General features: G+C 34.5%; 1 protein-coding gene and 1 long non-coding RNA gene across 3 annotated transcripts; one reads left to right on the top strand and one right to left on the bottom strand.

Moving 5' to 3' along the window:
- Positions 1–2,990: 2,990 nt before the first annotated feature.
- On the bottom strand, positions 2,991–18,512 carry LOC140434065 (uncharacterized). Of its 2 annotated transcripts, XM_072522071.1 has the most exons (7): positions 18,357–18,512; positions 15,859–16,072; positions 10,493–10,611; positions 10,165–10,416; positions 7,397–7,456; positions 3,291–3,329; positions 2,991–3,233 (listed from the first exon to the last, which is right to left on the bottom strand). In XM_072522071.1, exons 1-7 carry the CDS (start codon positions 18,415–18,417, stop codon positions 3,142–3,144), a joined length of 837 nt encoding a protein of 278 aa, XP_072378172.1. In that variant the 5' UTR covers positions 18,418–18,512; the 3' UTR covers positions 2,991–3,141. The 2 variants fall into 2 exon arrangements, with proteins under 2 accessions (XP_072378172.1, XP_072378171.1); XM_072522070.1 differs by having other exon boundaries at positions 2,991–3,329; positions 18,357–18,511.
- A 4,728-nt stretch (positions 18,513–23,240) lies between these two features.
- LOC140433136 (uncharacterized) lies at positions 23,241–25,289 on the top strand. The gene is made up of 3 exons (XR_011949873.1): positions 23,241–23,430; positions 23,766–24,076; positions 24,153–25,289. It is a non-coding gene; the product is annotated as an uncharacterized lncRNA (long non-coding RNA).
- Positions 25,290–25,490: the final 201 nt, after the last annotated feature.

The raw sequence follows: 25,490 nt of genomic DNA, 5'->3' as shown, positions 1-25,490 counted from the left end.
GAAGAACTCTTAATTCTTATGGGTGACTTTAATGCATGGATCGAAAATAAAATAGTTCCAGGAGTAAAACAAAGATTTAATGAAAACCATGTCAACGCAAATGAAGAACTCATGGCTAATCTCTGTGCTTTTAACGAACTGAGAATCAATAATACATTTTTCGACCATAAGCTCCATTATAAATATACATTTGAAAACTCCAAGGGGCACAAATCTATGATTGCTTTTATAGTCACTAATAGAAAAATCCACCCAAAGCAGATTCTAGATATCCGAACTTTAAACTCAGCAGACGCAGGGAGTGAACACAAACTAGTACTACCAAAAATAAGAAAGAAAATAACACCAAAACATTTTCTACAGGAAATCACCGAGGAAAAATTAAATGTAGAATCACTGTGGAATGACTCTACAAGAGAAATGTATCAAAGGAGGCTAGCACAGAAGATACAGCTGAAACAAATAGACGACATCGAAGATATAAACGCGGGCTGAGAGACAATTAAAAAAACATTGAACAAGTAGCAACAGAAGCTCTAGGAAAACGCACTGAACAAAAGAAACAACAACAATACACTATGGTTCAGAAAAGAAATAAAAGAGAAATGAGAGGCCTACACGAAGTACAAAACATCAAATACTCCAGAATCCCGAGACACCTATAGAAGAATGCGAAATGAAACAAAGCAGTTGGTAAGAAGAAGAAAAAATGAACACTGGGAACAGTTTACAAAAAGGATAGAAAGCGACTTCTATGGTACACAAAAACAAATATGGCGATTCATAAGAAACCAACGGAAAGAAATGGCAGAATTGAAGAAATACAATAACATACCAGCAAACGAATGGGAACTTGACGACACTGTTTAAAATAAAGGAAAATAATAATCATCACAATAACGTACCTGAATTAAAACACGAAATAGAAATCAGTTTTCAGGAAGTAAAGATAGCCATAAATTCACTCAAAGATAGAAAGTCACCAGTACCAGACGGAATAACCAACGAGCTATAACCCTAGAGATGACAAAACTTATACAAAAACTAATATTGCACTGCAAGATACCAGACGCATAGAGAAACAGCATAATGATACCAATGTTCAAGAAAGGAGATAAAGAAGACCACAACAATTATAGAGGTATAAATCTACTGAACACCGCACTTAAGCTTACCACAAAAGTCCTAACCAACAAAATCAATAAACTAACAACTTTATCAGATGAACAACAAAGATTCAGCTCCGAAAGATCCTGCGAAGATGCCGTATTTGTACTAAGACAAATCACAGAAAAGGCCATCGAGTACAATAAACCAGCATATCTATGTTTTATAGACCTGACAAAGGCTTTCGATCGCATCCAAGTCGAAGACGTCTTTCACCTACTGTATAAAAGAAACATACCAATTAATATTAATTCCTTTAGGAATTATTGTTATTTTATTATTAGTTCCTATTAGTTCCTTTAGGAACTTTGAGCCCAATAGTATAGTAAATACCAGGTTATATAATTATAAAATTCCAATACACAGGTTAAGTATAACAGAAAAAAACGCTTTTTATTGCTGCATCAAATTGTTTAATAAACTGCCCGAACCTATTAAAAGGGAGGAAAGATTAAGTTTGTATAAACATCAAATATTTAAATTACTGGTAGCTCTTGAGCCATATTCTGTGGAGGACTATTTGTATATGTAACGGTTAGGAATAACAAAATAATATTTTCGTTTGTGACACTGTTTTGACGTGACAACGTCTTAAATTAGGTTGTGGCTCGGAGTCATTCATGAAAAAGTGTAACGCCCGCTCACGTCTGTTACGATGAGTCACCGAACGAGAGAGAGGCCCGCCGGACCGGCGAATGCCTTGCGTCTCTCTCCCACTCAAACATGATCGGTCCGCTGCGCGCGCAGCACTAGAGAATTAGGCGCGTTGAATCGGTGCGTGCTTGTGTCTCTGTCTTTCTCGAGCGTTCTTGGCGTTCAAGACACATTACAGCAGAAACACTTCCTTTCATTTCATATTTCTCCTATCATCGTCCTATCCTCAACAAAATCACTCAAATAGAAATTCGTTAAGTTTAAGTTTACATGTACAATGTTTTAGTAAACAAAATATATTTCTATAGTTAAAATTTGTGCAATTCTTATTTTCATTCAATTCCTTGTTCCTATTGTGCAATTTAATAATATTCATATCAATAAATATTCTACCGAGAAAAAGACGTTGTCACGTAAAATCTTCGCCCGTAAAACCGACTTTACAGGCAATTATATTTTTCACTAAACCATTTTGTTTATTTCTTTAAAAAAGTTTCTAACCTCTTTTGTGTTTTGTTTGTCCAAAAGGGTAACCTTTTGTTTCATTTTTGGTAGTTACCCCATTTCAGTCCCCTTATCATTGACTTATCAACGACCCAGTTCTCCAAATGTACCCTGAGTGACCGTTCGCAACGTTTCGGTTTGTTTTGCTTGGCCTATCTCCACCCCAATAATTTCTGTCCCCAACTTTCAACCCCCTATAGTAATACCCTATGTGGTAGGCAAAATATTCATTAGAATGTAATACAACATAGACTGATCATTGCAACCAGCCCGTTCCCCCAATGCGACAGACAAAAATGACGTAAAGCAGTCCCTGCATCTCTTTCTAATGGGCCAGGTAAATCGATCACGTGACGAAAAGGACCAATGGGAAGAATTATAATATAACTGTTAACTGTATTGACTATTTCTTCTCTATATGCATATGCTATGACCGGATCCTAATGTATACAGTAAAGCACATGCAAAATAAGCAGGAATTAGTTCACAGTCTGGCTACTATAGGTTGCTAACAAACACCTCCCAAAAAAAGGCAGCGCTTAAAGAAAAAGAAGAAAATTCCATAGAATTGACTATTAGTTTAAGAAATCATTAGTAAATTAGCTTAAAGTTGAGTCCATTGGTTAATTAAAAATTCAGATAAAACATTTCTAAGAAAAAAAAACTTTTAAAAGAAGTTGTTTATTTTCAATGAATTACAAAAACATTCTATCTAGTAAGTCTCTTCTAAAATTAACAACTATGAAGGTCTCCACATAAAATTTCGTATTACATATTGTCAAATCCAAAAGAATGTGTTCATAGCTAGATTATTTTTTATCTGCAAGTGAGGAAAGGTGGCAACATACATTCGCATTGGACTCTCCTGTTTATATCGTTACTCTTAAAGACAGCCTCCATTATCTCACCTAGTTTATATGTATCCGTTCCAAATTTGCTGGTTAAGACAGCCAGCATTCTCTCACCTAGTTTATATGTATCCGTTCCAAATTTGCAGGTCAAACCTAAAAGAAATATTAAATGAATTACATAATAAACAACAAAATAGATTTTACGAGAAAATAATATAAATGTATATTCTTAAAACTGATATAGACAGATTTAAGCCAAGATTCAACTATTGGTATTATGAACGGATTTAAGACTTATTGTATTTTAGCTTCATTAAAACTAAAACTACGCTTTATTTGGTATTAAACGTAAATAGTAAATTTTCATTAGGTATACAAAAGGCTTACAAAATCGACAAAATATGAGCAAACGCCATGTCTTGATACGACGTGTGTTATGATTGATTCTGCTACTTTAGTCGCTTCTTGATTAGAAGGGGTGAAATTTCAGGCTATTTTGAACAATAATTGATTACCACCATTAATTACTTGTTTCCTCTCTCTGTCATCGGAAATGGATCGAGAATATCCACTACAAATTGTTCTTCAAAGGGCTATCCGTAAAGATATTGTGCCATTTTACTACGTCTTCGTGTTCTAGAACCTTTTCTATCGTTACATAAATTACATTTTTTACAGGAATCTTTTACAACGTCAGCAAGAATTGATTCAGTAAAGTCTGTCTCAATCTCTGGCAAGTCTCAATCTGTCTCTAAAAAATCTGTCTCAATCTCTTGTTTTGACTCCAAAATATCCTTCAGAAAGGCTGCTGCAAAGTTCTTGCAACATACTTTTAATGTGTGATTTTGACAATACCTACCAATTGTTGAACTGTGCGTACTCCATCGGGACTTTCTCACTTCCGATTTAATAGACCATTGGAAAGATACAAAGGTTCTTTCCAATGGATAAGCTAGGATGGGTGCTGTTGTAAGTATTTTTTTTTTAATCTACGAAGGCATTTTGACAATCCGGTGTCCAGTCAAACCCAATGCTGTTTTCAGTTATTCGATATAGGGGTTTAGCAATGCAGCCAAAATCTTACACAATCCAAGAAAACTTAGTTTCCTTTTTATCAAAGTTTAATAACTGAAATCTTCTCTATATCACTTTTAATTCTAGTAAAATGATATGTCACTTTTGATTTGCAGATGATACAGTAATTATGGCTGAGAGTATAGAAGAACTACAAACTTTACTAGATGCAATAAATAGTGAATGCATTCAAATGGGACTTGACATCAACACAGATAAGACCAAATTTATGATAGTATTAAGGAGTCCAATAAATAATTAACAACTAACCATTGGTGGACAGCAAATAGAGAGAGTGACAAAATATAAATATTTGCGAACTTACATCAACACAGAATTAGATCCAGACTAAGAGATCAGGGTAAGAATAGAAATGGCAAAGGCAGCGTTCTTAAAATTTAAGCAATTGTTCTGTGACAAAAATCTGAATACTGCGCTGAGTCTGAGGTTTGTTGAATGTTACGTCTGGTCCCAACTATTGTACAGGGTAGAAACATGGACGTTAAAAGCGCAAATAGTTAAGAAACTTGAAGCCTTTTAACTTTTTATATACCGGAGAATGTTGAGAATTCCATGGACTGCCAGGGTCACCAATGAGGAAGTGCTGAGAAGAATGGGTCGAGACAAAAAATTGTTGAGAACAATAAAAGTACGCAAGACTGCATACCTTGGACACATACTGAGGAATGATAAATATAGTCTTCTGCAGGTCATGATGCAGGGTAGAGTCGATAGCAAAAAGGGAATAGGTAGAAAGAGGAAGTCATGGCTACGAAATATTCGAAACTGGACAAACATGACTGTGACGAACTATTCCACGTTACAAAAGACAGAAACTTTTAGAAAGGTGGTCGTCAACCTCCGTTAATGGGGACGGCATAGGAAGAAGAAGATTTTAAAGATCTATGTTCAATTTGTTCTCCATACAATCCATCCCAATAATGCATTCATTTTTAATATCAGCTACAAGAAATAAGTGTTTTATCTTATTGTTTCAAGAAATAAGTTTGTTTTAGTTGATTGTAGTCTCAGACAAGGAAAGAGAGGGGACGCGTAAACGTATGGAATTGACTGAAGCTGGCACCAGAATTGACTGGCACCAGAAAGGTTGCCAGGTCATATTTTATTTCTTCAGTAGATTGAGAATAATGGATATATACTCGTATCAATAAATAGATTTTTTCAAAATTTATAATTGAACAGTGACATAATGATCATTTTTTGAGCATAATTTTATCATTACATATTTTTTAGTAGATCGATATAGTGTTTCAGTAAATCAGTAAATTGAAGTTGAAATCAGTAGATCTACTGAAAAATCAGTAGACCTGGTAACCCTGGAATCTCGGAGAGGTAGTAATGGGCAACGTACAATCACAAAACATGACGGTCACATCGAAACTGGCTTCACTTTTCGTAAGTTTATTAAATGAGCGTTACCTCTTCTCTCTCTTTCCTTGTTTAAGGTTGCAGTTTTCCATTTAGAAATCCAGTTCGAATAAAGTATCTGGTTGCATCGGTATCAACAATAAAGGTATATTTTTGATTGTCAATCCTTAAGTAGTAAATTCTCGTGATTTTTATTTAAAATATCTTATTTAATGTGCGATTTTTGAGGGCTTTTATTAGATACAGCAGACACGCGCCCCTTAGTGACTTTTATTCGTTTTCCTGGCTATTTTGGAATGCCTGTGGTCAGTTGCACGAAATCGATTTCTTAGAAAACTATATCTACTAGTATTTCTAGTAGGACTATGTCATCATCATCATCATCATCATTTGTCTCTACAACTGTATGTGAGTCTTGGCCGCGTTTACTATTTTCTTCCATGGTTGTCGGTCCTGAGCAGCTATTTCCCATTGCTGTATTCCCATTTTGCGTAGATCACTGGCTACTGCATCCTTCCATCTCTTTCTTGGGCGACCAAATGACCTTCCGCCATCTGGAATTTCCCAGAATGTGGCGTTCAGGAGTCTTTCGTCACTCGATCTTAGTACGTGAACCGCCCATCTTATTCGGTTTGCTTTAATGTAGCGTACTATGTTTTCATCTCCATATACTGTCTGGAGTTCATCATTGTGTCTTCTTCTCAATTCTCCTGTTATCTCTTCTCTGCAAGGCCCATCGATAGTCCGCAGTATCTTTCTTTCCTTCTTACGATGCCTATCCGTTCCGGATGTTGGCGATCAACATGGCTATCCTAACTTTGCTTGCTGCTATTCTAAATAGTCCGGTTGTCGATGATTTAAACCACTTTCTCAGGTTTTGAAGCCAAGATATTCTTCTTCTCCCTGGTCCTCTCTTTCCAAATACCTTGCCCTGAAGAATGAGTTGCAACAAGCCGTATCTCTGTTCATTCCTCATAACATGGCCAAGATATTCTAGTTTGCGCTCTTTGATGGTGTTAATAATCTCGCATTCCTTGCCTATTCTACGTAGGACCTCAACATTAGTCACACGATCCACCCATGAAATTCTTAAAATACGTCTGTAACACCACATCTCGAATACCTCGAGTTTTCTTAAAGAAGCTTCGGAAAGTGCCCAGGCCTCTACTCCGTATAATAACGTAGAAAATACATAGCATCTAATGAGAGAGATTTTGGTAGTAAGTGGTAAATTGTGACTTCTGAAAAGAGACTTCATCATTATGAACGCCGATTTCGCTTTTCCTATGCGTTGTTTTATTTCACTGGAGTGATCCCATTGGCTGTTAATGTTGGTACCAAGGTATGTGTAGCTGTCCACTCTTTCTTTCCAGTACCAGTAATTTTGTCGTTTCCCGCTGGTTCGGAGTCCATGTCACGCTTCCATAAGTTATTGTGGGACGATGTACAACTGTAACTGGCTTTATTCTTTGGTTTTTCTTTCCTTGCCTTGGAACGGCTTCTGCAATTATTTTGCAAATTTTCTATTCTTCCGCAATCAAAACATCTTCTATTTCCGTTTTGAGATTTTTGTTGAAGATTTTACAGTATGCCTAATATTTGGGATAAAATCGGTTGTTGGTTATCTGAGGTAGTGCTCAGGTGAGGTAGGATTAATATATAAAAAGCGCGTTATGTATAATTTATTCTTTAGTCTTGATCATTTTGATTTGCTTGATTCTTTAGGATTTGTTAAATAACAGTAAAAACATTCATACCTGTATTTTGGTCCACTTTTGGATTAGCAGCTATTTTTGTTACATTTGAAGCTGAGGAACCTGAAAAACAAAAACATAATTTAAAAAAATCATATATAGGACTTCAGTGCAAAAGAAATATTTAAAACCCAATTATATAATTGAATCGAGTATTTCAGAAACAACACGGCTCAAATATTTTAATTTTATACCTTCTTCTTCAGGTTCCTTCTCCTATCGGAGGTTGGAAATCATCATCGCTATTTTAATTTTATTGGCCGCTCTTCTGAATAATTCTAATGAGCTGCAACCGAACCACTCTCTCAAATTTCTTAGTCAGGATATTTTGCGTCGTCCTGGATTTTCCTTCCCTTGTATCTTCCCTTGCATAATTAATCTAAGTAATACGTACTTCTCGCCCCTCATTATATGACCCAGACATTGAATCTTTCTAATTTTAACAGTTTTTATGACTTCACATTCTTTCTTTATTCTTTGTAATACCTCTATATTAGTTACTTTTTCAGTCCACGATATTCTGTGGATTCTCCTGTAGCACCACATCTCAAAGGAGTTTAATTTTTTGATTTCAGACTGTTTTATTGTCCACACTTCCATGCCGTATAGTAAAGCAGAAAAAAAGTAACAACGTAGCATTCTTGTGTGGATCTCTAGATTAAGGTTACGGTTGCAAAGTAAGTTCTTCAATTTTATGAACGTGTTTCTTGCCATTTCTATTCTAGATCTGATTTCTTTTGTTTGATCTCCATCTTCAGTTAGCCACGTTCCTAAATATTTATATGATGTTACTCTTTCGATCGTTGTATTATTGATGATCAGGTTATCTACATTTTGTGGTTATTTTGAGAATATCATTGATTTCGTTTTCTTGAGATTCATTTGCAGTCCCCGTACCTTTCACATGAATTGTACCTATACATGTTGTATTATGTACTGTAGATCTTCCATGTCACTTGCAAATATGACCGTATCGTCCGCATATCTAATATTATTAATGCTATTTCCGTTGACCAAAATACCTTCCACAATATCCAGTAAAGCTTCTTGAAATATCACTTCACTGTAGACGCTGAATAAGAGTGGTGAAATTATGCACCCTTGTCGAACTCCTCTAAGTATACTTACTTTCTCTGTCAGTTCTCCTTCGACTCTTATTCTTGCTTTCTGATTTTGATACAGATTCGATATAATTTGTAGATCTCTACTATCTATGTTTTTGGTTCTAAGAATACTTAAAAGCTTTTCATGTTTAACTCTGTCAAAAGCTTTTTTAAAATCTTTGAAGCAAGCATATATGTCCTGATTCATATCCAGACATCGTTGTGTCAGAACATTGACTCCGAATAATGCTTCTCTAGTTCCTAGACCCTTTCTAAAACCCATCTGTTTATACCAGGGAAATGAAAAAAGTCAGTCGATGTTACCTAAGCTAAAACCATTATATTTTATCAAAAAGCTGAAAAAAACGGCTAGTTATAAACTGTGGTAAAAGTTTTATAGTTCATTTATTTATTACATATAGTTTTTAAACAATTCAATTTGTTTATCCCAAATCTGCGCGAAAATTAACACTTTTTGCAACACTAATGGACAGAAAATAATAAAATTAGAAGGATTCTACGACGCTTACTTGAAAGAAGAATAGTTATTATATCGAACAGAATCTTTTAAAATACAGCCTTGGCAAAGCTTTAAACGTAAAGAATTATTGAACGAATCTTAGAGAAATACCAACGGAAATACCAACTTAAAGCAATAAAATACATCTTAAGTTAGCTAACTTGTTTCAATTTAATAAAAAAATTATATTTTAAATTAAATTTTTCTTTAAATGTGTGCTAACATGTAATTTATTCTGTTTGGACTCTTTCTAGTCCAAACATGGAACAAGAAATGTTTATTTTTTAATTCCAAAAACGTAAAAAAATATATTTTGATTTTCATGTACAACGTTTAGCTCACTTTTCTTTAATACAATAATGAACGAAATAATACAAGCAGTACGTAAAGGTCATGGTTACAGAACGGGGAACAAAGAAATCTAAATATTATCTTATGCACACGACGCCGCATCAATCGCAGAGACAGAAGACGAGCTCCAAAGATTAACACACATCTTCAATACAACAGCCAAATAATACAATATGATAATATCAGCAGAAAGAACCAAATGTATGACAACATCTAAATGCCCACAACGATGTAAAATCAAAATTGATGGGAAAATAACAAAGCAGGAAGCAGGGTTTAGATATCTGGGAATATATATAACTAGTTACGTAGATGTTGCAGAAGTACGACTACAAAGCTTGAAAGAAAATAAAGCGGCGGGATCTCTTAATGACACAATCTGGAAAAACAAACACCAAGACAAGACACAAAAACAAGGATCTATAAAGCAGCAATTAGACCTATATTAACATACACGGCGAAGACAAGAGCTAACACATCTAAACTGAGACGACTACTAGAAACAACAGAGACCAATATAGAAGAGATAAATGGATGGGTGACAAAACGGAAACAGGAGTGGAACGAACACATTAGTAGAATGACAGAGGATAGGATAGTACGAATAGCACGATATAAATCACCAAATGGACGAAGAAGTATTGGCAGACCAAGAAAAAGATGGTGCGATAATTTAAACAATTTAGGAGGCTAATATCGAAGAAAAAACAGGCTTTAAAGCCTACATACAAGAAGGAAGAAGAAAAATAAGAAATATAAAAATAATGTAATACAATCTAAAAAGTCAATATACTTACCCTGACAAATCCATGAATCAGGACAACAAAGCGGTTTGTCATTATCGTATAAAGGAGCGCAGTTATTCTTGATTTCATCGCTATTATGAACCTGCACTAAACACGACCTTCTCTGGCAAAACTCCGGAGTGTATTTGCCAGCGAAACCTTTTCCGCATACACAACTTAGACAAGTATTTTGTGGGTAGAATTCCTCGCCTTCCATGACAGTTGCTCCATTGACTTTGCATTCAGCCGGATTGTCTTTTCTAGCTGCAAAAATTTAACATGTGGTTAAATAGTGATTATAAGATACATTCAATTTCGCTCTTAACCCTTATATACTTACCACACATAGTTCCTACAGAGCAACATTCTCCAAGTTTGTACTTTAGATAGCAATCGCTTCTCATAGGACGCGGTGCTTCGTTTTCAGGGCAGTCCAATTCAGCACATTCGAACGAGTGACTGTAAAAGAAATCCAAATATATATATATATATATATATATATATATATATATATATATATATATATATATATAAAATGTTCGGATAAGTTTCCGCGGTCAGATAAATGAAAATTACTGAGTTCTCGGGAAGAACCGCGTTGAGAATTTAAAACTCGACGTTTCGGCACCGATTTTGGAGCCATTATCAAGAGGGATACGGTTCAGTAGCAGTAACAGTAGCCTTGTCCTCGTCAAATCTCAAACCCACCTGCTGGTTACGGTACGTTGATGACACCTTTGTCATTTGGCCCCATGGTAAAGACACATTAGATCTCTTCCTCTCCCACCTGAATGGAATACATCCCAGCATTCAATTCACGATGGAAGTTGAGTCTGAAGCGTCTTTGCCATTCCTTGATGTTCTTATTCAGAAAAATCCACCTCACAGTTTTTCCTATTCCGTGTACCGGAAACCCACTCATACAAACCGCTATCTCAATGCCCAGTCACATCATCACCCCGCCCAACTTAATTCAGTCATCAACACTCTTATTTCCCGTTCCATAAGACTTAGCGACAACAATCACAGGTCATCCGAAATCAATTCAATAAGACAAACACTCCTACAAAACGGCTACCACAAAACCCAAATCAACAGAAGCATTCAAAAACTTCTAAACCCCATTCCATCCAAAAAAGAAACCTTGCCGCCGGATCAACCCAAAATCTTTCTACCTTTTATTAAAGGTGTCACTGACAAGATCAGTAGAACTCTTATCCCTCTTAATATCAAAACCATCTTCACCACTCACTCCAAATTGTCCAATCTCGTTAGATCCGTAAAAGACCAAATCCCCAATGAAGACCATGGTGTCTACGAGATACCTTGTTCCAGTTGCCCACGTACATACGTAGGACAGACAAACCGACGAATCCATAACCGTATTTACGAACATTCTCTATCAGTCAAACATTCCGATACCACTTCAGCCCTAGCCCAACATCATATTCAGACAGGCCACAAAATAGATTTCGAAAAAGCAAAAACCATCGCTCCCATCCGCTCATTAAAAGCGAGAATCATTCGTGAAGCTATCGAAATCGAAAAACGGCCTCACAGCTTGAACACGCGCGATGACGCGAAACGATTGCCGGCAACATGGCGACCCCTTCTTCAGCGACCTCCCGCCCACACCGCTCAGGCCACGTCAGTTCAGACCACGTCAGCGCATACCGTTCCCGCGCATACAGCGAGTATAAAAGCAGCCACACAGGGTAAGACCGGTTGTCACTCGACACTGGGGAGTAGGCAGATTGAGACCTCAGTGCCGAGAGACAGTTCTTGCAATATAGAACACGATACTGGTACGTCTCGAGTGAGGGGAGTAGGCAGATTGAGACCCCGAACTCGAACCGAACCGTATCCCTCTTGATAATGGCTCCAAAATGGGTGCCGAAACGTCGAGTTTTAAATTCTCAACGCGGTTCTTCCCGAGAACTCAGTAATTTTCATATATATATATATATATATATATATATATATATATATATATATATATATATATATATATGAATATATGAAAAAATGTACTATGAGAATCGTCTGGGAAGCTCTAAAAATGTTGCAATGGAAACTTGGTCCATAATAAACGAGCTTCGAAATAAAACTAACAAAACTCAAACATTTTCTCTTCCAAACCCTGAAAATCTAAATGAATACTTCGTTAATATGAGTAAAAATATAACATCAGCTATTTTCCCACAACAAGATCCTATTTCCTATCTCCCGAATTCAAAAAAGATCTCGAATTTATTCTTTATAATACCAGTTGATAAATCTGAACTGATCCAAACAATCAGTAGTATCAAAAGCAAATCTTCCTGTAGTACTGATGGACTATTCATAAAAATTTTCTTAAATCTCCTAAAAACTGTGTTGGAAATCCTGGTCTCACTAATTAACGATTCCTTTGAAAAAGGTATATTTCCAGAGTGCCTAAAGATAGCCATTATTAAAATCCGTAAACTAATTTTCGAAACCAAATTCAGATGTTTGCTTTATTACTAAGAATTGCAAGGCAAAACAGACGTTGATAAAGATATTATTAGATACATGGGGAATCTAAAAATTGCGTTCCACAACATATCTCCTCAACTAATGAAAAATCCTTAGCGAATTGGTTTCTAGTCCTCGTACAGAGTATATCGGAATAAAAGGAAAAAAGACAGTTAAGATTTGATTTCACGTACAATGCGTCGGTGTATCCGTTTATAAGTATATCGCCCTAAAAGGGCTCTTTAGAGACGGATATTCACAGTCGCTCTGAACGTGAAAATAAATCTTTTCTGTCTTAGGAAGCAACTCTAACATGGCTTAGCTTAGCTAACATAGATTGATAAACCTATGTGACCTAAAATAAACCTTGATAAACCTATGTAAACCTAAATGACCTAGTAAGGTCAGGAGATCTTGAGGGAAAACGAATATCACCATTTTGTGAAATCAGTGTGCCTGGAAACATTTCTGTTAGGGCGTTTATTGAAGTGCTCGCTGTGTGTGGCGTAGCACCGTCTTGCTGGAACCATGTATTGCCTGGATTATACCCTGCAAAATTGTTCAATTCTGGACGTAGCCAATTCCGCAACATGGCAATGTATCGTGCACTGCTGACAGTTAGTGTGCGTTCCCTAGCATCTTCAAAAATTAGGGTCCTATGATCCTCGAGACATGCCACACCAAACCGTCAGGACACCAGTAGCGAGCATTGTGCTTATTTACATATCCATTAAGGTGAAAGTGAGCCTCGTCACTCAAAATAATCCCTTCTAAGCCACCGTCGTCATCCCAAAAACAAGTCATCATCTTCTCAGAAAAAGTTTCCTCAGTAACTGATCAGTTTCTTTCAAATATTGGCTAAACTGAATTTGAAACTTAAATCCTTTTTTAAGATACGCTGGTTACTAGCACGAGACAAATTTAGCGCTTGTGCATGTTTGCGAAGTGAACGCCGAGGATTACCATTCACATCACGTCGAACTCTTGCAATATTGACAGAAGTTCGAATAGTTTTTGGTTTTCCTTGATGTTTCACATTTATAACTCCTTCTTCTCTAAATTTCTTTACCCATGCATCCACTAACATCGCGGTTGTATTGTACCAATGTTCTAATGTAAGAAATGCGTTGTGTTGAGTATGACGTAGGCGTGGGGATTTGTGGTTGACATTTCTTATTGTTTTATATGGAATAGTTGTGCCTGCTGCCAATTTTTTTGTTGTACTAGCGATTTAACGGCCTTATAAGACTATTTAATTATTATTTCTATATCAATTTACTTGTATAAACAAAATGGGTGGTAATAGATGTACCATATATGGTTGTGACAATAATTTTAAGAGTGTGAAAACCAAGAATATGCCTGTTATTTTTCACAGTTTTCCAAAAGGAAAGGATTTAGTGTCGAAAACTATAAGAGCTGAATGGGTTAACCAATGCAGAAGAACTGATAATTTTAATCCTGATTCTAAGAGTAGAATATGCTCTGTTTATTTTACAAACAATGACTAAGAAAGAGATCTTCAAAATGAATAGGTAAAATAATAAAGCAATAAAATGCCTATAAAAATTTTTTAACATAACTTATTTTAGGTTTACCTACTAAACGCCTTTTAAAGAAAACTGCAGTTCCAACACTTTGTTTATATAAACATACCTTTGACACACCTTATGTCTCTACTCCTGAAGGTAGATTAGATGTTCGAAACAGAAAGCAACTTGTAGCAGAAATCCAAATTGCACTTTTTCTGAGTGTGGATCAATATATTAGTCCAAAAGTATCCCAAAAAACCAATCTTAAAATTCCTCAAGAAAAAATAGAAGAACCTGATGTATCTAACAATAGTAGTTCTTTCTCTTTCCAAGAATCATCTTCTAATCAGTCTACCACCTCATTGTGTTGTCAGTGATTTGCAGGAAACTACAGAAGATGCCCTAGAATACATCGCTGGGTATTTAGCAAAAAAATTTAAAGATAGTTTACCTGATTTAGGTAATTTCACATACAAAGTTAGTGAACTAGTCAGGGACTGTCTCCGCGAACACAACTTATAGTTTACCATCATGGGTGCAACAAGTCTCTTATGGAGGTCTTATCAAGCCTACAGATGAGTGGTTCATAAAAATAAAATTATGGAATAAATATTATGAAAAATATATTGATCCTATAGGAAAAATAATGTAGTTGTTGGAGACATTTCAAAAATGATTAAAAAAAAAAAGAAAAAGTGTTGCCATAAGCAACTAAAACTATATACTTAAAACTTTTGTAAACTTAGAACAATAATTAGAATAAATTATAGAAATTTAAAATTCAAGGAAGCTGAAAATTTGAAGCAAAAAAACTTATCCGTGTTGGATTCAACTTGGTCAAAAATTAGAAAATTAAATAAAATTGTTCGGTAGGGAATGTTTCTAAAGTTTCCTAGTATTGTATACTGTTTAGTTTTACCTATGTATGTTTATGAAATAAATAGTTCAGTATTGAATAGTTTTATTTATCATCAAATGTTTTTGGATATCAATTTGTGCTCTGACTACGTAAGTAAAACACGGATTTATAGATTTTATTTACCAGAAATATTTACTTTGAGAGTAAACTGACATTTATTAATTTAATTATAACACTAGCAAATGCATTCATTTCGAAAATAAATTTTATGTGCCATGTAAAACAGATCATTAAGAATTTATAAGTCTGAATGTCTTAGGTACTGTTAAAAATCTGATTATTTGCCATCTATTTACAAAAACAAAACGTAAATTTTTTAAACTTTTTAATCTCAAATTAAGCTCATCTTCCATAAAAGTTAATAGTAACAATAAGGTCGATAATTGCTTGTCATCCCCACACCTACGTCACAGCCGCGTGTTGCAGTGACAGACTTTGGGCGATGGAACACATGGAACTATCCTATGTAGTCAGAGATATATGTTATGTAGTCAACCGTTCTTGGTATTGTACCGCGCACAAAAACGCCATCCAGCAACTGTATAGGATCGTTGGCTTTAAAATACACCTTAACCATGTAGTCAAGCTGCGTTTTCGTCCACTGTTTCATGGTAAATGGTAACTGAACACTGAACTACTGAACTGAAATCCTCACGTGTCGGCTACACGGCTGACACATCGTTTACATGGAATTTCGAATAGGGTCAGCGTAAGGTAAGTTTAAATACTAAAATATACTCTGTGACACCCTGTACTTACTTTTCTTGACAGCTACACCCTACAGAACATGCGCTGTAGGTATCGTTGTTAGATAAATCAGAACCAACAGGAATATCTCTGTTTCGAAATCTGCAGCTATTGTTTTTGGCTTCCAAATCACATTTAAATTCTACAGGGCATTTTTGGCCTTCTTTCATTACAGGCGTGCAGTTCATATCTTCATAAACAAGCGTTCCATGGTTGTCACATTGGGCTAGAAAGAAAACAAATTATATTCAATTACGAAACCAACTTTATTATATAGACTAGAAGTTCCTAATATTTGTCGCATATGGAAATCAAAATAATCAAGTTTCTTTGGACGGAATCCCAACTCTCAATTATGGAAACCTAATTGATCAACATTCTTTTGTTGTTCAAACAGTAATTTTTTTTTATTTTCAATCTACCTACTTATCTGTAACCTTACACAGCATATTTTGTTGGCCATTTCCCATATCTCAATCGCCATTTCATCTTGTCATACAATAGAAATTTCACAGAAAAATCCATTATTTTTATGTCAAAAGCATTGATTTTGAGATTTGAGAGCACACTCTTGGGACCAATTTTTTTTATTATTCAGCCTTTACAGACCCACGACAAGGTAAGGTTTGCAAGAAAATATCAATGTCTTGTTTTTACTGTATTTGTATGGCAAATGACACTCAATTTTTTTCAGAATTTTTTAAGGACCTTCAGGACGTTTTTAAAGTCCCTCACAATTGTGTGCCTTGGTATCATACAAAAGACCCGCACAATTGTGAGTGCGAATACTATTGCTAAGTTAAAGAATGGTTTAGAGAGAGAATTTCTTTCAGACACCAATTCATTACGTACTGAAGGGCATATCGAGTCTGATCCGTAACAGTACTGGGAAATTTTCCCTTAACCACTATTAGAATATCCTGGATCCTGGATCCAGGCTGCTAATCCTAGGAATCAGGTCGTCAACGACTATATTCCATGTCAAATATATTTTGGGGGCCTCTAATCCACGAAAAGAGTAAAGATACACGGAAACAAATCCTAAACCTGAGACAACCTATTGAAAAGTCTAGAGAATTTAAGTACCTATGATTATATTCTTCGTTGACTACCAAAAGGCATTTTATTGTGTAAGGTGGATAAATCTGTGGTCCATTTTAATATAAATGGGCACACCAATGCACTTGGTGATACTTATTAAAAATCTGTACCAGTCCAATATAGCAACAGTACGACTAGATCTTCTTCTATTCAAGTGCCATCTCCGCGGCGGAGGTCGGCAATCATTATAGCTATTCGGATTTAACGACGACTAGATCAGAAGTTCTCAAACCAATTCAAGACAGAGAGAGATGTTAGACAATGATGCGTGTTGTCACGTGACTTATTCAATATTTATGGTAAACATGTCATGAGGATGGCTTTAGATGGATGGGCCGGTGGAGTAACAGTGGTTGGTAGGAAAATATCCAATTTAAGATTTGCTGATGACACTACACTGATAGCAGCAAATGATCAAGAAATGTTTAATCTCCTGCGAAAAATTGAGTACGAAAGCAATAAAGTTGGTCTGAAAATCAATAAAGCTAATACAAAAATAATTGTGGTCGACTGATTCCACACTATTCAACTAAATAACGTGTTACCGGAATACCAGATAGTAAACAGTTTTGTCTATCTCAGGTCTAGTATAACTAACGATGGTAACTGTGAAGCAGAAGTTCGGAGACGTATTGGTACGGTAAAAAATGCGATGAGTCGCCTAACTAAAGTTTGGAAAGACATATCTATCTCTGAAACTATCAAGATAAAACTGGTGAATGCCCTTGTATTCCCAATATTTCTATACAGAGCAGAGACTTGGACTCTTCGTTGACTTGAGCGCCAAAAAATGTATGCCTTTGAGATGTGGTGCTGGAGAAGAATGCTGCGCATACCTTGGACAGCTCATAGAACAAACGTTTCCATTCTAAACCAACTCGAGATTAAAAATAGGCTGTCCACAATATGTCTAAAACATATTCTGCAATTTTTTGATCACGTGGTTTGCAGAGGTGACGATAGTTGGGAGAGATTATAATTGTTTCTGGAAATGTTCCGAGGAGAAGATCAAGAGAACGATCACCAACTAGATGGTCGGACCAAATTAAGAATTCAGCTGTAAACTCATTCTGCGAAGCTCTCAGAGCAGCTGAAGATAGAGACCGATGGAGAAAAATTGTTAGGAATATTGGAAGAAATCACGATCCTCAGTAATGCGGAAACGACAAGAGAGAGGGAGAGAATCCACGAATACTATAAATTTACAGGGGAACAGTTTTAGAATTTTATGGACAGAAACAATAAAAAGAATCAACCAAGAAAGCAAGCAATAGAAAATATAATAAATGTATTACATAAATAATCCCGTCTTGTGTAAATAACAATAATAAAATGTGTGCCCTAGGTTTGTGCGCTAATTGTTGTTTTGGACGCAAAAGGTATAAGAAAAATTATAAAATTTAACTTACAATCCAGTTCCAAGCTGAACACCAATTTTAAACAAATAAGATACACCGCCAATAGCTTCATCTTGATGAAATTTTATAATAACAATATTATTATTTAGTCATGTTATTTTGTATCTATCATCTGACTTTTATCCAATAGGTTATCCCATTTTTACATCAAATTGTATTATTAGTCTCTGCAATTATTTACTTATTTACTTTGATAATAATTTTTGTTTAGAGAAGAGTGGGGCTTTTCTTCGATTGAGATATAGAAAACTAAAGACCGTTCGGATTTCAATACGAAGTTTTACCACAATTATATTTCTTTTTCCTTATGCGTTTTGTGTACCTACTAAAAATATCATATGAGATAAGCAATAAAAAAAGAAAATGTAAATCGATTTTTCTAATTTTCCGTAACTTAGGACATAGAAGATATCAATGATATCTTTGATGTACAGCTGCGCCATTGAGGAGACTACACCCTTAGCCCCCTTTCAGACGAGGATACTGTATCCGAGATACGCGTATCCGAGACGCAGATATTACATAGATTCAAATGGAGCTTTTCCAGAGCTTTTCAGACGGGACGCGCGAGGGATACAGTATGCGAGATACCGAATTCAGTATCTCGGACCTTCCTGTCGCCGACGACTGAATGCGTATGCCAGATACAGAAGACCCATTACGTTAAATGAACGCTTTCAGACACGAATACTTTTGCACCACATTCCATAGAAACGCGATTTTCTGTTGAATAATTGTGAATGAGCAACGAAAGAAAGAAGGTGTTTTCTGAATATAGTTAAATAATGGAGCGTGCTGTATTTGATAATGACAATTCAATTTTCTTTTTTTTTTACAACGTTCTAAATTAGGTACATTTTTATTTCTTAAAAATCTATTTTTTTTGTATAAATAAAGAATAGTACAATAAAAACAGTATGATCATTCTCATCCCGCAAGATGAATCTCACCCCTTTTTAAAACTTCGAAAAACTATTTGAAACCCTACCATAGAAAAACCGAACACACATAGAAGCGACCCAACGGTCCAAAAGCGTGTACCATTTGTGTATACGCATGCCCGATTCTGGTTGTTTAACTGTCAAAAACACGTGCTTATTCTTTAATTCTGGTTGTTTTCGATAGTCCGTAGGCGTCTATGGTAAATACTCGACACAACAAGTGCATTTGACCATTTATATAATTTATTTATAGTTAAAAGGTTATAGTTATAGTTTATAGTTATAGTTTATAGTTAAAAGTTTAATTTATATTTAAAATGTCTGGATATATTTGTGCGATTCGCGGATGTTCATCTGTGACAGGAAAAGGAATAAGTTTATTTAGATTTCCTAAGAATAATAACAGGTAATTACTATTGCTTTGTAATTATTATTAGTTATTACATAATAGTATTGGTTTGACTTTCGAACAGTAAGCCGACGCCGACGTGTCTTTCCGAGCTATAAAAAATAAACTTTGGTCTGCCAAGGGATAGTTTAAAATGAAAACATTAAATTTGGTGTCAGTGCTATTTCTTTTATTGAAAGACGCAAGTCTCCGAAGGCTCAAATCAAAAAATCAACAGATGGTAGCCCGGCGTCAGCGCGCTCGAAGACAGCAATACGAATATAGTGTTTTTAGGAAATAAAAATATATAGAGGGTTTTATACACGAGAATATTTTATCTAAGAGCGTAGGCGCAAAATTTCGGGCAAATGTTTTTTAAATATATTCATTTTTTTCGAATCCTGAAAAAACTAATAAGTATTTTTGAAAAATTTAAACGCAGAATGAAAGACCACATTATTACTGAGGGCAAAAGTCCCCGAAAACTTCTATAATGTTTATTTTAATAAGTTACAGGGGTGAAAAAAAAAGAGAAAATTTAGTGTAATTTTTAATTTCAAATATCTCATTCAAAAAAACTTTTTGTTTATTCTAAGGGACTTTCGGTCCTCGGTAATAATGTAATCTTTCATTCTGTGTTTAAATTTTTCAAAAATATTTGTTAGTTTTCTCAGGATTCCAAAAAAATGTTAAAAAGCATTGGCCCGAAATTTTGCGCCTACGCTCTTAAACGAAACAAAGAAATTACTAAAATGCTCAAACTAAAAATTGTTGGAAACATAATTAGACCGATAATTGGGAAAATTGTGTTCGGTTGTTCTCTGGCCCTACTGTTTCATGCTATAAAATCGTCACGATCAATCTCACGCATTCACGAGTCTAAAATTGATCACTTTTTTATTAGATAAGCGAATTTTCTTAACAATTATAACAAAATTAGTATTAAAGCATTACTATTTAGATATTAATATAATACGGGAAGTGTTTAAAGAAATGCAAATACAAAAATGTTTACAATATAAAAAAAAAATAAAGTTAAAACTGATCAATCTGATCCCACTTCACGGTATTGTGCGTTTTGCACTCATATGGATTACTACCTGATTATGAATAGTTTTGGTCCTTTTACCCCTGTCATATATTAAAAATCACATAAATTCTTTACCAGGCAATGCCGATATTTTAATGTACCTACCTGTAAGTGATGATGAAAATTGTAAGTAGTATTTAACTCGTAAAAACATTTACAACTCTCTCCCAACGCATAAAATAATATTTAAATAACAAAAACAAATGGTTATATTTAAACCTTATATAATAGTGTTGATTCTTCAAAACATCTCAAGGTCATGAGGTCAAATTGCGATCTCTGGAAATATTTTGACTGATATACATTACAGAAAGAAATCAGTTATAGGATAAACAGTTGACATATTAATAAGTTTACTTTAAATTCGACATACCTAATCTGTCTTAGGTCGTTGTAAAATGAATTCTACATCATCATAAGTGGCTCGAAAATCCGTTGTGGATCTTGGCCTGCTCACAAAGAAGTCGCCACTCCTGTGGATTCCTGACAACTCCCTCCATCTTCTGATCCTTAGAATTTGTAGGTCTTCTTCCACATAATCTCTTCGTGTATTTGTGATCTGACATCCTAGCAATGTGTCCAGCCCATTTAAGTCTCTGCACTTAAACGAATTTCACATATCTGGATCGGTGTATAACTGATTTAGTTCAAAGTTGTATCTTCGACGCCATAGCCCATTTTCATTTACGGCCCCAAAAATATTTCTAAGAATTTTTCTCCCAATATTATCAAGAAGTCTTTCATGTCTTTGAGATAAGTCCAAGTTTCAAAACCGGTCTTATTTAGGTCTTATGTATATTGAGCTTTACTGTACCTTTTATATTTTTATTTTTTAAATGTTTCTGGAAACCGTAAACAGTTCTGTTTGCTACTGCTATGCGTCTTTTTATTTCGTCGTTTGTCGCGTTTGTTGCGTTTACTAGCGATCCAAGATATGTGAATTCCTTGACTTGCTCAAAGGTATAGTTGTTAATTTGAATTCTCTGTTGGATATTTCGGGGGTTTTTAGAAACCAACATATATTTGGTTTTTTCCTCGTTTAGCACAAGTCTTAATTCCCTTACCGCGTCCGCAAGCCTTGTAAAACACTGCTGCACCATGTCTCTCATATTTCTGCCAACTATAACTATATCGTCAGCAAATGCGAGAATTTGCGTCGATCTATTAAAAATAATTCCATTGATTCTAATATTTAATTGTCTGATTGCCTTATCCAAGGCAATATTAAATAGGAGACTGCCAGCGCCTCCCACTGTCTTCCTCCAACTGAGACCGTTATTAATGACAAAGAACGTAGAGTTTTCTCCTTCAATTCTAACGCAAGTTACAGTACAATGACAGCTACCATCCAGTGAATTCTACCACGTGGATTCAACACGGGGCTACCGCTTGAACATTCTGGACTGAATTGCGACGTATTGGACAGCAAGATCAGTAACTATAAAATTATAAAACACCATGTAAAAATAAATATTTTTGCATTGTTAGTTGGGTCAACTTTTTTTATTGGGGAATATTTGATACTTGGTCCAGAGACGTCTTAGAAAATTTTATACTAACAAATTTATTATGCTATAACTTAAGCGTTGATTATAAACCACCGATGGGTGGTTAATTAGATAGTTAGATATTTTATTATATTAGACAAGCTATTACATAGCTAGTTTGTAGCTCGAAGTCAAAGAAATACAGCGTCAAGTGTAATGCTATTAGATATCTAGAACAAGACCTACAGAACATTATTATTGCATTAGATGACTTAATTGAAGATTCCAGCAGAGACACGAAAATAAAAATGGGTCCTAAGTCAATATATTCATTTGTACTTTACCATCAAAAGAAAACTGCATCGGTTAAAAGGTGTACATGTTTATTTTTTAAATTTCATATTCGTTTATAGATTAGTATTTGCGAATAGAAAGATTTTAATCAATGTTAATGAATATACTGGTCCCCATTTTGTATGATTATTGTTCTTTTTCCGATTAAAGAATTCTGCAACAATAAATTTATTTAAGCTGTTAATAAAAAGTGATAGGAATTTTTATTTAGCAGACTTTGGATAATGACACTATTAAAATATTCCAAAGCTTAGTGATTTTTCTATATTTAGAAGCAGTGGAATCACTAATTAATTATTAATAATATAATGTATTAAAATATTATCAAAGAAATCACATCATCTTTTAAGACAGTTTTGAAAATGAGATTCTTTATTTGTAAGGTTAAATTTTTGCTTCTATTTGTTAGTGTAACATTTTGATTGATTCTGCTATCATATTACTGTTACATAGTATTTTATGTTACACCCCATATTTATTGTTATATAATCTCACTTATTATTTGGTCTTTGTAGTGTCTACGTTTTAGACACTCGAATCTGCAGCATAGTGAAAATTTAGCCATATTCTAACCTAACTTTTTGTCAATGGGGCAGTCCAACACATAACCTCAAACCGAACTGTCAAAATGTCTGGAGGGCAAACAATGGATAGAATAGCATTGTGATTTGCAGTAATAGACAAATATTTAATTGTAGTTATTCAAATATAATTAGTAGATGACCTAATAATTGATAAAAAACAATTTTCTTTAATATAATTCTTATTCACATTGATTACATGAAGATAATTATAATTTAATGAGGTAAGTTGAAAAGTTCCTAATAGTTTAGTTAAGTCGTTTAACAACCACAATTATTATCAATATATACTTATAATGATTGATAAGAATTTACTTTTATATATATTAGCGTATTCGGCATATCGCTAATATTTCTCAGTTATAGATTTAGCTTCATTTAAGCATTTTAGTATTACACAAAATCAGCTGATGAAATTAAAATAATAATACAATTTTAACATTTTTGAACTAGGTGAGACTCAAACCATTTTTTTATAATATAGTAAAGACATTTACACCTTTTTAATTGATAAGAAACCTAAATGTTTATTAATTTGATGAATGTTATTTTGTTTCAGAAATGGATTGAAGTCATTACTTTAATAACTTGAAATTAGAGAATCCTGATGTAGCAAGCAGATATCTAGAGAAATTGAAACTAATCAACAACATAGATCCATATATACTATTTCAGAAAGGGAATTAAGTTACAATCCAAATGATTTTCCCCAATAAGCAGCATAGATGTAGTGAGCTATTTAGTGTTGAGCACCAGTTTTTATACACAACAGCAAATGAAAGCCTACAAAAGCCTGCAAGCATACAAATACTTTGAAGCAGGTTTTGTGGGTCAAAAGTTGTACATGACAAGTTTATGACATTAGGCAAAGTGAGTATCGTATTTGAGGAGCAAATGTTTTATGCTAGTTGTTACAATGTATTAACTTGTTCTTTTATTGTTACAGATTAAACATTCACAAAAAATGAACGAGCCACCACTATAAGCATGGGTTGTGTGTAACTAAGATGGAAGTATAGAAACAGGACATTGTACATGCATGGCAGGTGCAGGAGAAGTGTGTAGCCATGTTGGTACGATATTGTATGGACTACAATATATAGCTGAATCAAAAGATAATGTATTATGTACAGATGCGAGGTCCCTCTGGAATTTGCCCAAAACTGCAAAGGTTGAATGTAAACCAATTAGAGGTATTGATTTTGGCAAAATATTTTCTGGATCAAGAATTCCCTTAGAAGTGCCTTGCATGAGTGATGACCATATTGTGCAGTTTTTGACTCACATTGAAGAAGCTGGAAGTTCATCCATTTTAAGCAGAGTGACAGAACCATTTGCTGAACAAATGGCTGAATCATTAAGAAGAATGTTGATATCACCAATTAACCCATTTTCTTCATTATATAATGACAAGTACATTTCATACACATACATTCAGTTAATGGAAGTTGTTAATAACTTAGTTATAAGTTTGGATGAAAGTGAATGTATAACCATTGAAAAGAGTACACTAGACCAAAGTAAGTCAGGACAATGGTTTCATCAAAGAAGAGGAAGAATAAAAGCATCAAATTTAAAGCAGCTGCCAATTCTCGCATTGAAAAACCGCTTATCCCTAATTAAAACTATATGTTATCCAGAACAAAGTTTGTTCAAAACAAGTGCAACAGAGTGTGGGAAAATAATGAAAAAAATGCAATAGAAGCTTTTCGAAAATATTCATATAGTACCCATGAAGATCTAGTCATAAAAAATGCTAGATTTTTCATTAAGCCTGAATTTCCACAACTTGGTGCTACTCCTGATGCAATGGTTTTTTGCAAATGTTGCAGTAGGGGATGCTTAGAAGTGAAAAGATATGTCAATAGCAGAGTTCATTAACTTACCTTCATCATGTCTTATTATAAATTCTGATGTTCTGAGTTCAATTAAATAGACAACATAAATATCACTATCAAATTCAAATGGCTCTCTATAATGTTCAATATTGCTATTTTGTAATATGGTCTCCAACTGAATTATATCATGAAAAAATTATGTTTAATAAAGAATTTTGGAAATTTTACAGTTTTAAATTTTAAAGTTTTTTTCATAAAAACATTATAATTCCCGATTTACTTTGCAAATATTTTAGCAAACTTAAAAACAATTTAAATGGTGTACATGTAAAGGAATTGACGATGGCCAACTAATGATAAAATGCGAAAATGAAAACTGCAGTATTTCTTGGTTCCACTTTAAATATGTGAATCTCTTAGAGGTACCTCCCTACTAACTTATGGTT

The sequence above is a fragment of the Diabrotica undecimpunctata genome, chromosome 2 (assembly GCF_040954645.1).
Source record: "Diabrotica undecimpunctata isolate CICGRU chromosome 2, icDiaUnde3, whole genome shotgun sequence".
Classification (NCBI taxonomy): domain Eukaryota; kingdom Metazoa; phylum Arthropoda; class Insecta; order Coleoptera; family Chrysomelidae; genus Diabrotica; species Diabrotica undecimpunctata.
This window is presented reverse-complemented; position numbering and strand designations above follow the sequence as displayed.